This window comes from Eschscholzia californica, unplaced genomic scaffold (genome assembly GCF_041429995.1).
Source record: "Eschscholzia californica isolate CP2 unplaced genomic scaffold, dmEscCali1.0.p SCAF_6, whole genome shotgun sequence".
Taxonomy (NCBI): domain Eukaryota; kingdom Viridiplantae; phylum Streptophyta; class Magnoliopsida; order Ranunculales; family Papaveraceae; genus Eschscholzia; species Eschscholzia californica.
Genome location: NW_028238483.1, coordinates 24,360,466 through 24,373,718, shown reverse-complemented (window position 1 = coordinate 24,373,718; position 13,253 = coordinate 24,360,466). Strand labels below are relative to the sequence as shown.

Below are 13,253 nucleotides of genomic sequence, written 5' to 3'. Positions count from 1 at the left end.
ACCCTTTGGGGAAGTTGCACTCAATTGTAGAATTGAACAGTACGATAGTTCTTCTAATTTATAACTTCAAGTAGAAATTTGTGCTTTACAATTTTGTAACAAATGTTGTCACACTTATGAGTCTTATAGTAAGGTTTTTGTGATTAGGTCTTATATAATAAAATAGAGTACAAGTGAAAAAAAAAATAAGAGGGTGACTACTACGTCTTCAATTACTCAAAACAAAAAAATGGTATCTGTCGTAAACAATCTCACATTGGTGTTGAGACGGAATGTGGTGCTCCTCTTAAGAGATTAAACACTCTTCTCTAATGAGGTCTTCTAAAACCGTGAGGCCAAGAAGCTTCAAAGGTGACAGTATCACTAGAAACCCAAGAGGCTGGTCTGCATCATCCCAAAACACGTTATCAGCACAATTAGAACCCAAAACTGTCAAAACATGCAATATCATTAACAACCCAGAGGGCTGGGCTGGTCCATATCATCCTATAACACGTTATCAGCACGATTCGCACTACAGTGATGTTGTCTTAGGAGGGTGTGTTGGGAGTGAGGTGCTCTTTTTAAGAGGTTAAACACCATTCCCAAGCCTTTTAAAACCTTAAGGGCCCATAAGGGTCAATGCAGCCAACATCACTAATGACAATAGAACATTATCCAGATATTGCCACATCAATCTTTAGCTGAGACTATGAGTAAGACGCTAGGGGAAATAAATAATCTCCCAAATAATATAAAGACAAATACATGATCCAAAAATTACCATCCAAATAAAGGATAGAAACAGCAATAAGTTATTTAACATTACAAGATCATTTTATTACATAAAAATGTCTCTAAAGAACTCTCTTCCAAAAACAACGTTACTAGAGAAAATCCTCGAAAAAAACAAGTTCAAGAGTAGTCTACGATACATGCAATTGCATTGAACTCTAAAAATGGAGCATCGTGATACTTTAACTTCGTGTTCCTGGTCGGGCAGGGCTGAAGTAGTTTGTCACCAATCCCATAATAGCAAACCTGAGATAGACCACAGTAGTTTGTCACCAATCCCATACATGAAAGAAACTACATACTAGAAGCACTTTCGATTCAATATCATTCTTATTAGCTATCACAGTTTAATTTCAACCCTAGCATAGAGCATTTATATTTAAGTAAGGAACGCTGTTAGAATTTCGACAACGACTCCAAAGTTATCTAGTTATCGGTTATCCTACATGTCAAAAATGTACACTCTTCCAACATATAGGACAAATATAATTAAAAAAGATATCGTTACCACAGACGAGAAAATATAAGATTGCATCAGGTAATTTCTAAGGCTGCAAATGTTTGTCATTTTTTACTAAATACTATTTAGTTTCTTAAAGACTAATAGTGTGAAAAACTAGGTCATTAAATTATAACGAACTATCATGATATCACCTTATTTAAGAACCCTTCTGCTGACTATGATAAAAAGATATATTAATGTTCCGATATTTGAAGATATGTAGTGTATAATATAGTTGCGAATACAAAAATGTATAAGAAAATTCTACTTACATCATGGCCATGGATATCTGTTTAAGATCGTTCTCTATGTTCTTCATGTTTGCAAGTGATTGGGCACAGAATATTATAGCGAGCCACGAGCTGAGCTTGTACTGGAAAAACATGTCAATATAGCCCATTAACACAAGTGATCACTATATCATAAGAAGAGAAAACTAAAAATACATTAATTTGAATATTCACAGTCAAAGTTATGTCATTGTGTACAGTGTAAACAAATACATCAATTTGAATTTAGTTCACACAAGTTTAGGAAGGTGAGGGTATGTATGTACTCATGTTTAAAACAAATACATCAATTGGCATATTTCTGATACGAAACCTTGAAGAAGTAGGGGGTTTTCCCAGCCACCCCGAAAATATAAAATACGAACAGGACCATTTATATAAATAACGGAAAAACAAAAAAAGAGGAGTTACTTCCAAAGATCGTTGAAACCATCACACAGAAAATGACAGCAATATAAAATACTAAAATCATATCTCTTCAAAATTAGAGTAAGAGAGAGAATTAAGGGATGGGTAGGGAAGAAGTAAATTCATACCCTGAACATGACACCAATGACACCACAGATGATAGCAATGAAACCAGAGTAATCAAATGGTAGATCTTGTGGTGCTAGAGTTGGGGGAACATACGGCTTCGCTGTTGATGGTTGTCGTGGATCACTCCCGGTCGACGAGTTATTGTGGGAAGACATCTCTTTCTATCTCTTTTCTTACCTCTCAATCTTCAACCTAGTAACTATTGGTGCAAACAAAAGGCAGAACCAAGAATTCATATTAGGGGTATGGAACCACTACATGTAATAAACACTTCAACAAAAATGACAAAGGAAAAATAATGGTTGACGTCCATTGCCAAAGACGCATATGAAAAAAAAATATAGTAATATATTTGTCCAAAATGGTACGTTTTGCAATACGTAATACAGGACGAGTAATTTGAGAAACTTGAATAATCAAGAACGCTAATTTATTAGTCTCAAGTTAGGAAAAGTTGTTCTTCGAGAACATACACACAAGTCGACGATATCAAAATTACAACCTCTATTTCTTTTTGTGTGTTCGAACAAATAAAATAATATTAGAATTAGGAAATCTAATTCATCAATTTCGTGTTCGAACAAGTAAAATGATAATATAAGCAGGATCCCTATTACATTATTTTGAAATTTACGACTTAAATCAGCTCCATAAAAATCACAAGTACATCACAACAAGGAGAATCAAAACTCCCATCTCGAACACACTATCATGGAACCTATTTGATCCAATGTTCCATGAATTAATCCATGAGTTTCACTATATATGAGGTTAATCGAAAAGGGTTTGAAGAGTTGAATTCTCTCCTCTCTCTAAGGGTATGGAATTTCCATTTCATTCACAATCTCATGACCCTCATCACTAACTCCCATATCATGAAGAAATCAAGACACTTTTATGCCTAATACATCATTCAGTACAAAAAAAAAAAAAAAGACTAATGACATCTGGTTAAAGATCTGCAAAATCCCAACTCCAGAAAAAGAATTCAGATTTAAACCAAATAGAAACAGCATGACCCAGAGTAAAGAATGACAGTATAGATCGAGGGTTAAGATTCAAAACAGAAATAACACCAAAATTTCAAATAATTTGCAGAGAGAGATCTACCAAATAAGAATAACAAATCTTCTAATAATTACTTTTGTTTGAACATATCGTGAGAGTGAAAAGGTAGGATCTGTACAAAGTATTTGGAGTTAAATCGTAGAAGATAAGAATGGAAAAGGTAGGAGGAGAGAAGAAAAGTACCGGTGAGTGCCGATTTAATTCAAGAAAGTAGTGCACTTCTTCTGCTGATTCCGGTCGAGAAGTAGAAGAAGAGCTATTTCTTCTTCTACTAGACGATTACTATTTTGCCCTAGGTTGGTTGTTTACCGAGATTCTCCAAACAAACCAAATGGACCCAAAAAATAAAAAGGACGCTAGAAGGAGGGGTCGAACCTCCGACCTTGTGGTTAACAGCCACACGCTCTAACCAACTGAGCTATTCCAGCTTTGTTGTTTCCTCTGGACACTTGAAGTATTATATGTGCTGGTGCTTTTTCTTATTCAATATTGTAATAGCCTCAAATACATCATGATCAAACGCGTGAATTGAATGAGCACTACAACTACCATCATCATAGACATTTTGAATCCTAAAAGTTATATAAAGAACCTTAATGGTGTGTTTGGATGGCGGAATCATGAATCCGCGGATTCATGAGTCCTTAGGATTCATGATTTATTATTAAATCATGATTTATTATTATTTGAGTATTTTTAAACGTCTTTTGAAAAAATATGATTTTTGAAAAAAATAACGATTTTGTAGAAGGAAATATTTTTTTGTCGATTTTAAGTTTGAAATTTAGGTACATTAATCCAAAATCCTAGCAAATCCTAAGGGGTAGGGTGGGATTTTGGTCCAATACAAATTTTGGAATTAGGAATCCTTAGGATTCAAGAGTCCTAGGATTCTTGGTAGCCAAACAAACCAAGGATTCACGATTCCTACCAAATTCCACTTTTGATAGGAATCCTACTTAGGAATCCTATAACCAAACACACCATAAGGTTTTTTTAAGAACATGAAAACCTATTCATACCTTTACTTTATATGTATCCCTAACACAAGCCAATGAAGATGAATTCCACTTCCACTGTAAATAGAATCTGTGACTTCTAGATTTTTGGGCCAAGCATACGTTGGCATCACTCGAAAATGATAATATCATTTTTTGACTTTTAGTATACTACTAATATTTTTCTTACAAAGTTTATCAGGTTATTTATTTCTTACCACTAGTTTGTGATCAGTTTTTGTTTGTCTTTCTTAAATTTAAAAATGATCTACTATTTTTTAAGGTCAGCGCTTTGGGGAAAGCTAAATAGTTTTCGAGGTGTGAAGACTTGGTCAAAAATTGGTCAATTTTGTTTGAAAACGGCCGGCGACCTAATAGGAGAAGACAGAGGTGAGGTGGAGAGAGAGTGAGGTGAGGTGGAGTGTTTTTTTTTTATTTCCCCGGAAAATTTCTAAAATTCTACTTATTCCCTTTAAAATTTCACACTCCGGAAATTATTTAGCTTTCCCCAAGGCGCTGGCCTTTTTCAAATCCTTAGAGAACTTTAACAATCAGTTTACTTGTTTCTTTTCTCACCCCTAAGTCGCTTCAAACAATCTAAAGACGTCATTAGAAAAAACAAGCATCCGAAACCATCTAAAGAATCGGCTGAAATGTCACTGCCTCAAATAGAGCACCTGACTTTGCACCTCTGCCTTGGCATCATCTGCCCCATACATTCTACAGGAAGATGTGTCGTCATGGATGTCTTTCTTTTACGAGCGTGGTCCCCCAAGAACTACATGGAGCTAGTTCCCTCGAGAACTACATGAAACTGGCATCCACCCGATGCATTCTCTAGGGCGTCCACTAGACTCGTACCACTACAATATCAATGGGACTCATACAACCACTCAAATATCAATGGTGGATGCTCCATAATCTTAGCACCTAGTATGGCTCATAACGACGTCACGATGTATGACTATAAGTTGTCGACACTTCTGGTACAGATAGGTCATGGGTTGTTTCCAGTGCAGTAATGCACATGAGTAGAATTCTTCCATGTCAGTTAGTTTGGCAAACCAAAATTGGAGTTTGTCCATAATATGGGATCAAAAGTTGAGTTGGTCAAGAGTTGAGCTAAAAAAGAAAATTTCAACCTACTAAAATATGTTAAGAAGAAAACCATTGCATTGAAAGAGCAAGTAGTACCAGAAACACAAAAACCCTAAATCGCCTAGTATCACTATCACATGGGTGGGTTGATGATCCTGAGACTAGCACAATATTCATATTCTCTTCCCACCACATGAGCAATGTTATAAAGTACATGGAACCAGACTGAACATTAAACACAACATTCCTACTCCTATCTCACTCATCCCCACCCTCCAAAGACAAATAGAAACTACCCCGGCAACGGCAAGTAAGTACTACCTTCAGTGTCTCTCCTTTCTGTTTATATCATAAAGCACGCACACGTCGGCAGCCGTCTTCATCTGAAATAACAACCACCCAAATGTTCCATGTCAAGTAATTTACTCATCACTCTCTTCATTCACTTCAAACAAAATTACATATATAGTAATGACAATTATAGATTTCAGATTAGGTGAAAACTCCTCAACTACATCGCTACGTTGTTTAAACAGTCTATGTAAGCTTCAAACTCCGAGAAACTGACAGGATATGTGATGAAGATGGTAACCTTGAGGAGGTTGAACTCCTACAGACTAATTTATATGATAAGAAACTTTACCGAAGGAATACTTGAAGCATGTTTTCATCAAGAAATCAAAATTGTATAACGCAACCAAAACCACTTTTCGTATCTTTTAGTGCGATTCTGATACGATATATTGTCATACGAAACATGATGAGAACATGGTTCCAATTGCCAGTGGTTCAATGAATCGGTCTAAAAGGCTCTATTATATATGTCTTAGGAGACCTAAGTTTCTGTTTAGCGCCTTCCAGAATGAACACATGATAAGAAAATATTGTTATTTGAATGACTAGACCTACGTGTCTAATGTATAATAAACAAAGATATTCTAAAACACTAAGATATCTTTTACTTGCTGATTCTGTTGATAAATTCATGGTGTCTGATGTATAATAAACAAAGATATTCTAAAACACTGAATATAAGTATTTTAAATGCAATATTCTATTAAATATTGAGAATGAACTTAAAGCAATGAGAAGTGTACATAGCATGCCTCATATTTTACGGGAGAGCCATTTACCTGTATAACATTGATTGCTTGCTTGATTGCCCATCCAAAAAGTGCTAAAGCAATTGGGAAGGAAAGGCTGGTATTTTTCATGGCATTCATTAAAACCTGAAAGAAAAAGAAAAACACAGACCACAAAAAGGAAAAATTAATCCAAGATCAGCTGTAGCACTTGAAGCTTCTTGAGGGGCATTTACCCAAAAAACTAACGAACAAAACCAGTTCGAATGAGTCTGAGGAGTCTCACATCAATCACACTTTCAGACTGGCTTTCAGAAATAAGGAAAAGGATGATATAGAGGACCTGCACAATTACAAAACAATGGGTTATAGGGAACATAAGAAAGCAATACTTAGGTAGGCTTAGAAAGGAACATGTGTACCATACTTCGTATACATACATTTTAGTGGTAAACTCTATAAGGTATTCTCACTGTAACAGAAAACCTTCTAATTGCACTAGCGAAGTAAAAGTATGCGAGTTCTTCACACGTCGGGCGAACTCAAAAGAACTCTAGAAACCAGTGAGTTGGTAACTACCGAAAAACTACAGTGGGTTATCATAGGCTCTGGTTTAGTGTGAAATCGATACAGAACAAATAGCTAGCTCACTCCTCCCTACTCTAATTTCATCAAATAAAAAAGAACCCACCTAAAAGAAAGTTCAAATATATTATATTATATAGAAAATCTTGTACTTAAATTATTTCATTTACACCAGTCTGTAAGACTCAATAAGATGTGGAAGGCTGTTACCTACAAGGACTTTCAATTCTGACTGATAAATAGCAGAGTAATACTAGAAAATACTAATGATGATTGAGCCACTTAATTTGCTATAGCTTTTGGTAGAGTTAGAACTTAGAAGTTCAGGATGAAATTCTTATCTTTTCCTATGTATCTTTCCTCCTGTTTTTTGAGAAATATATTGTGTTGTCCAAATGGGCATAGGGTATTAAAGTTCGTGCTTCCAAAATTATCCTGCCATCATGTATATCCGAGGAGGTTTTTACCTTGAGCCTTTCTATTACAAGAATACAACGTTCAGGGTGGTCTGCTTGAGACCCGGAGACTCGTGTTTTAAATATTTACACAACTCAAGGATGCCCATCTTCTGTAAAATGTATTATCACTCGTTAGGCCTTTGTGTGGTTACCCCAAGAAATGCTTCGCATTCTTTCTTAGAAAGTCAAGTGAAAGGAACTCCTTTAGCTGACAGACTTACCTCAGATGCCACACAACAATAAGCCATGAATAAACGATTTCCGTAGTATGCCCTAAAAAGCCAGTTACTGCTGTCTTTTACATCTTTATGACTTGCCTTGCCAGATAGGAACGTACTGCAAGATGAAAGTGTTTCGTTTAGCATGTAACCTAGTAAGACAAGTTTTAAATAAAGAAAAAGCATTATTTAGACAGCGAAGAGAATACCTGTACATTTGAAGCCAATGGCTGGCAATATCCAAGCTAAGCAATGACAAGAAAACCAAGCCAGGCCTGCAAAACAAATTGTACTTAGTCAATCATGAATACAAATATTACATATGCATGTCTGCTTGAGTGTACTGTGTACCATTGTGAATATATATATATATATATATATATATATATATATATATATATAACATGAGTTACGGTACCCGGCATCCAACTTAAAAACCAAGTATCTGACATCATGTGTTGATAGTGGAATATGGCTCCAAACATATTATATTCTTGCCATAGTAATTAATTCCTACTTCCTTCTTAACTTTTGGACCGACCAGTGCAACATTATAAATAAGTGATGGTGAGCCAGATTTGTAGATTATGGTCCTAAGTCCTAACGTGATTGTGTGAAAATTTTGCACGTATGTACAAATCTAAATTATACCTACTGAAGAGCATGGCTGGAGTATCCTTGTCCAACACTAGAATCTATGTACTGGAGAACCCACTATAGCATAAATATCTAAAAGGGACTTAACGTACATATATTATATATACTGTAGATAGTATATATATATATATATATATATATATATATATATATATCATATAATACATGTATGTATATAAGAACCTACGCGTACAATATATATGCTTCACCACTTTATACATAACAAATCCATACCTGTAAATCTGGGAGAGGATTACCAACAGACAAGCAGTGCTAACCCTGAAAATATGAAGCATATCAATTGAGATAGGTTCATGGATGTGATGAAAGAAAGTATTTAAATGAGAAATAGGACGGTATAAGGTGAGCTTTGGAGAGAAAATTAAGCTTAGGGCTTATATCTGTACAACAAAAACAGAACTACTGAGAGACGGGCACCTGTCAGTAACCATGTCCAGAACAGCTCCGAAAGTTGAAACTGAATCAGAAAAATATATAGATCAGTAAACCGAAAAGTGCAGCTTAGCTATTTCATGTCCGATATCTCTAGATTTAACAGATAAATAAATTTACTTAAAAGGGAAATATGGGACTTAAAAATAGTTAGATTTACTGGCAGTTGAACATCCAAATGCATACCAGAAGATTAGTCCCAATCTTTAGATAGAAAATGAGCAATTATCATAAGATTAATTGCACTGTTTCTTTTCCATTTCACAACCAAAAAGATAATTAGATCAATCCACTAGAACATGAAGGATTATTCAGTCCAAGTCTCCAAGAGAATAATAATGAATGAAGGCGAAGGCTAAAATACGGGAACATAGAAAAAAAGAAAAAGAGGAAAAAAGATAGAAAGATTGTTCGACTTAGATATCCAATAGTGCAAATTAAAATTCCCCATTTCAATCTTTGAGGCTTAGTGCATAAACATAAAAAAAATGGATACGACTGAAATCAACCCACAAACCCCTCAATTAGATTATTGTATGTGACATGGACACTCTTTTTCGGTATATCGTGCCATATTGAATACTCGGATCCTTGTGTCAGAAACTGCCAGTAACTTAAGTGGAATGTGTGATCATGATTCATGTGCATCTTGTGTGTGCTTCTACACCACAATTTTAGAACCATAAAATATCACTCTATGTTAACAGCCGTTGTAGCTCGTGTAAGTTGTAACAATAGTTGATTTAAAAGTAAAATCTACAAGTATATATAATATACACGTCGACCAAGACAAGAATATATATACATATACATATATATATATATATATATATATATATGCCCATGCCCCTGTTTTGCATTTTCCCATTGGACGAGTATCAACACCTCATACTGGAGTAGGATGGCAACACTCCTCCAAGTGCCCATGTTAAGTAGGATTGTGTGGAAGGAAAATAGATACACATAACTTTTAAGCTGTACAAAATATGGTAATAAGATAGGGAAGTCAAAAGCAGGCTAAGAATCATCCTTGACAGTCTGTTAAACTTTATGTGACAAAAATTGCAATCGATTCTACAAATTTGAACTTTACCTTGATTAAACTTGCGGGCTAACCAACCATCTAAGCCGTCACAGATAAAGCTGCATCAACGGCTTCTATCAGTTCATGGTGAAGGTAGTACAGCCATAAAGAAACTGAATTCAGATCTAAATCCAGTTCTAATGAACTAAACATTACCTGATGAAGTAGAGGACTGCGAACAGCTTCTTATCTTCAAAACATCGAGCGAATGCAACAATGTTCAAAAGAATTCTAATGTACCCTGCAGAAAAATGCAAGAATAGAATTATGCAACACAATTCAGAAGTTGTTTGTCAAGCTCACTAGCGCAATGACAAGAGGACTAGAATGAGATAGATCGTCAACATAAGTGAAGGAATTGTTGCTTAAGCATCATTGTTTCCTAAACAGAAGATATTTAGATTTAGTTTAGTTTGAGGGCGTAATAGGAGTAAGCTATGGAACCTGGACACATTTTTTTAGTATTCTTGTGTGCCATATAATCAACTTGGATACTTGCCGTCACTAACATGGGTATTTATGGGAGACTTGGCACGTATATATTGTGCACACATTTACATAATTGTATTAGGACCAGTGGACCACAGAATACCACTCGAGGTTATAGTATGCGGCTTATCCCTAAACTTTCTTTCACTCACCATATCTAATACTCCACTGAGTCGCGTACTAATGTCCGTGTTACATTGTAGGTAACCATTTTAAAACTTCTAACTAGGAATTTTTTCCAACAAATGACCCAGAAATAGTGTTCTAAACGAGGTATAAATACACCTTAAAGCATACATGATACGTGGAAAATGGACTATTTGAGAAACTTTGATTCAACCATCAAGGTATTAAGCAAGGAGAGAAATTAAGAATAATGTTGACACCAATTAGCTGGACGGAACTTACTAACTTAGTGTTATTTGATGCAGAAATAAGGGATTCCTTGTTACATACAAACTCCTTTAGTAACACATTAATACATTTTTAATGAGTAAAGACGGTAATCAAACAACGGAAGACTAATGTTGTACAAATGAAAGAGATAAAAAGAGTATTACCTGTGATATTGGGGATGTACAGATAAACGGATAACGTAGACTGTTTCGTCGATTTCTTAGCCATTTCGAAGCAGATACTAAAGTCAGAGAATGTGCAGAACTAAACCTTCACTCCCCCACCCAAAATTAACCACCCTGAGTAATCAATGGGTCATTGAGAAACATTAATCACATAATGATAATAACCAACAATAATATGAAGCTTTTAGTTAGAGAAATGAAATTTGAAGCAAACTAAATGAAAAATATAAACATTTTGACCTAACTTGTGTATTTATTTAGGGGTTTTGTGATTGATAGGTACCAAATGAAAATGACCTAATGAAACTCTCAGTTAGGTTAGATCATAAAAATTAGGTAATTTGGGATTCGACCTGAGATTGTGAAGGCACTATTTAACAAGGACTAGAAGTTGAAGGGTCATATCTAGATCAAATGCCCTCCTACCCTCTCCTGAGTCATAACTTCGACTGCTTATAGAGATGGGATCATGATTTATAGGTTGAGAGAGAGAGAGATCTGTAATTTCTATAAATTGAGCTTCAAATTCTTCCTATTACATTTGCTCATCTTTATGTGAGCTTTAAATCGGGAGGAGAGAGTTCATGAGAGAGAGAGAGAGAGAGAGATCGAAATACGTACAGAGAGAGAAGTTGGAAGGAGAATTTAACACCATAAACGCATAGTTAAGCTGTTCGACTTGAAGATTCGCTCTAATTAGGGCACAAGAAACAGATACAGAGAGGGAAGTTAAGAGTAGCTTGCCGGGTGAAATGAGAGCCCAAAGGAAGAAGGAAAGAGTGCCTGAGAAAGGAACGAATATTTCCTTGCTTGCTTGCTGACTTAAGGTGGTGATGACGTGGCCGATGACTTTTCGAGTAAGGTTGTGTTCGATTGCAATTTGGGGAAAGAAAAAGGCCAGCGCTTTGGGGAAATCTAAATAGTTTCTGGGGTGTGAAATTTTAAAGGGAATATGTAGAATTTTAGAAATTTTTCGGAGAAATAAATTTTAAGGGGAAATAAAAAAACACTCCACCTCACCTCACTCTCTCTCCACCTCACCTCTCCTCTCTCTCTCCACCTCACCTCTCTGTCTTCTTCGATTAGGTCGCCAACCGAAAATTTTTTCGACCGGCGACCATGAAAAAAAAAAAAATTCACTCTCTCTCTCTTTAGAAACTCTGGCGAAGGGGTTTTCCTTCGCAGGAGTTTCTAGAGAGTGAGTGAAAATTTTTTTTTTTTTCATGGTCGCCGGCCATAAAATTTTTCGGCCGCCGACCTAATCGGAGAAGAGAGAGAGAATGGTAGGGAGAGAGAAGATGAGGTGGAGAGAGAGAAGTGAGGTGGAGAGAGAGAAGTGAAGTGGAGAGAGAGAGAGCTGAGGTGGAGAAGCTGTTTTGCTTTCCCCCTAAATAAAATTGTCAAACAAAATTGACCAACTTTGACCAAGTCTTCACACTCGGAAACTATTTAGCTTTCCCCAAAACGCTGGCCAAGAAAAAATATAGAGAAATATTTGCTCCGAAAAACATTTACTTTGTGAAACATTTTCTCTATTAGTATTTTTATATTTTCCTCCGTTTGGTTTGCTATGGAAAAATTGTTTGATTTACGAAGGAAAAAAAGTGTATTTTAACATTTCCATATATTTCTATTAGCATAGACATTATATAGAGGCATTTTTTTTTGTTACAAAAACCAGTCCAACTAATGGTGAAAAGAGAACAAGAAGATTTTCCTGTGTATAAATGAACTAGGTATGCACAAGTCGCATTATATATGTTGAGAAATTATATATAATCTATGTAGCTAGTTGAATGAAGACGAAGAAGAACATGGTTGATGTAACATGGAAGAACAGAATGAGGAGCAAGGGAGACAAGAGGGAGTAGAAAGGGAGAGATTTAGAAAGAGATACAACACAACACATGTAGTGGGTAGAAGATAAGGGCATGAAAGGAGCAGTTGCTTGATTTTGAGTAGAGAGAGATATGGCTATTCATTTTGCTGTGTTGTTTACGTGTCAAGGGTTCCACTTGGTTGGAGAAACTTTTTCCTCAATAAAAGCAGGGTAGCCATTTTCCCTGTTTTTGAGGAAAATCAAGAAAAACTAGGTCACGTGACTCTTAATTTCCCCTTCTCTAAATTGTTAATCAAACAGTAGAAATTTTAGATGATAGAGAGTATTTCTCTTTTCCCTGGAGAAACTGCCTATCAAACACAACCCAAGTTGATCGATTGATTTGAGTTAGGGAGGAGGACGTGTTGATGATTATGAACCTCACCCTTTCATTAACGCCTTAATTAACAACTTTCAGGTCACACTGACTCATGTGTTCAATCTTTCCCGTCTAATGAGTTTTAAGTTTCCATGAGTCCATTTCTCAATTGGAGACACAA

At 35.7% G+C, this 13,253-nt stretch overlaps 2 protein-coding genes across 2 annotated transcripts; both read right to left on the bottom strand.

Moving 5' to 3' along the window:
• Window positions 1-759: 759 nt before the first annotated feature.
• Window positions 760-3,498, bottom strand: LOC147532779 (asterix-like protein). Its single transcript, XM_086651210.1, has 4 exons — window positions 3,355-3,498; window positions 2,103-2,308; window positions 1,549-1,649; window positions 760-1,020 (listed from the first exon to the last, which is right to left on the bottom strand). Exons 2-4 carry the CDS (start codon window positions 2,256-2,258, stop codon window positions 957-959), a joined length of 321 nt encoding a protein of 106 aa, XP_086507336.1. The 5' UTR covers window positions 2,259-2,308; window positions 3,355-3,498; the 3' UTR covers window positions 760-956.
• Window positions 3,499-5,322: 1,824 nt separating this feature from the next.
• On the bottom strand, window positions 5,323-11,769 carry LOC147532778 (CDP-diacylglycerol--inositol 3-phosphatidyltransferase 1-like). The gene is made up of 11 exons (XM_086648069.1): window positions 11,496-11,769; window positions 10,854-10,988; window positions 9,961-10,045; window positions 9,814-9,863; window positions 8,706-8,745; window positions 8,502-8,546; window positions 7,820-7,885; window positions 7,614-7,728; window positions 6,636-6,692; window positions 6,401-6,496; window positions 5,323-5,650 (listed from the first exon to the last, which is right to left on the bottom strand). Exons 2-11 carry the CDS (start codon window positions 10,915-10,917, stop codon window positions 5,591-5,593), a joined length of 678 nt encoding a protein of 225 aa, XP_086504195.1. The 5' UTR covers window positions 10,918-10,988; window positions 11,496-11,769; the 3' UTR covers window positions 5,323-5,590.
• Between the last annotated feature and the right edge of the window lie 1,484 nt (window positions 11,770-13,253).

Bases quoted from the DNA above. Each gene is read 5' to 3' on its own strand.
- LOC147532778 (XM_086648069.1), bottom strand. From the start codon at position 10,917: ATGGCTAAGAAATCGACGAAACAGTCTACGTTATCCGTTTATCTGTAC. The intron at 8,547-8,705 runs GTGCCCGTCTCT...TCATATTTTCAG, and splicing joins CTGGACATGGTTACTGACAG to GGTTAGCACTGCTTGTCTGT. The intron at 6,693-7,613 runs GTAAGTCTGTCA...GTAATTGTGCAG, and splicing joins ATTGTTGTGTGGCATCTGAG to GTCCTCTATATCATCCTTTT.
- LOC147532779 (XM_086651210.1), bottom strand. From the start codon at position 2,258: ATGTCTTCCCACAATAACTCGTCGACCGGGAGTGATCCACGACAACCA. The intron at 1,650-2,102 runs GTATGAATTTAC...ATGTTTTTCCAG, and splicing joins TCATTGGTGTCATGTTCAGG to TACAAGCTCAGCTCGTGGCT. The intron at 1,021-1,548 runs GTAAGTAGAATT...GGTCTATCTCAG, and splicing joins CAGATATCCATGGCCATGAT to GTTTGCTATTATGGGATTGG.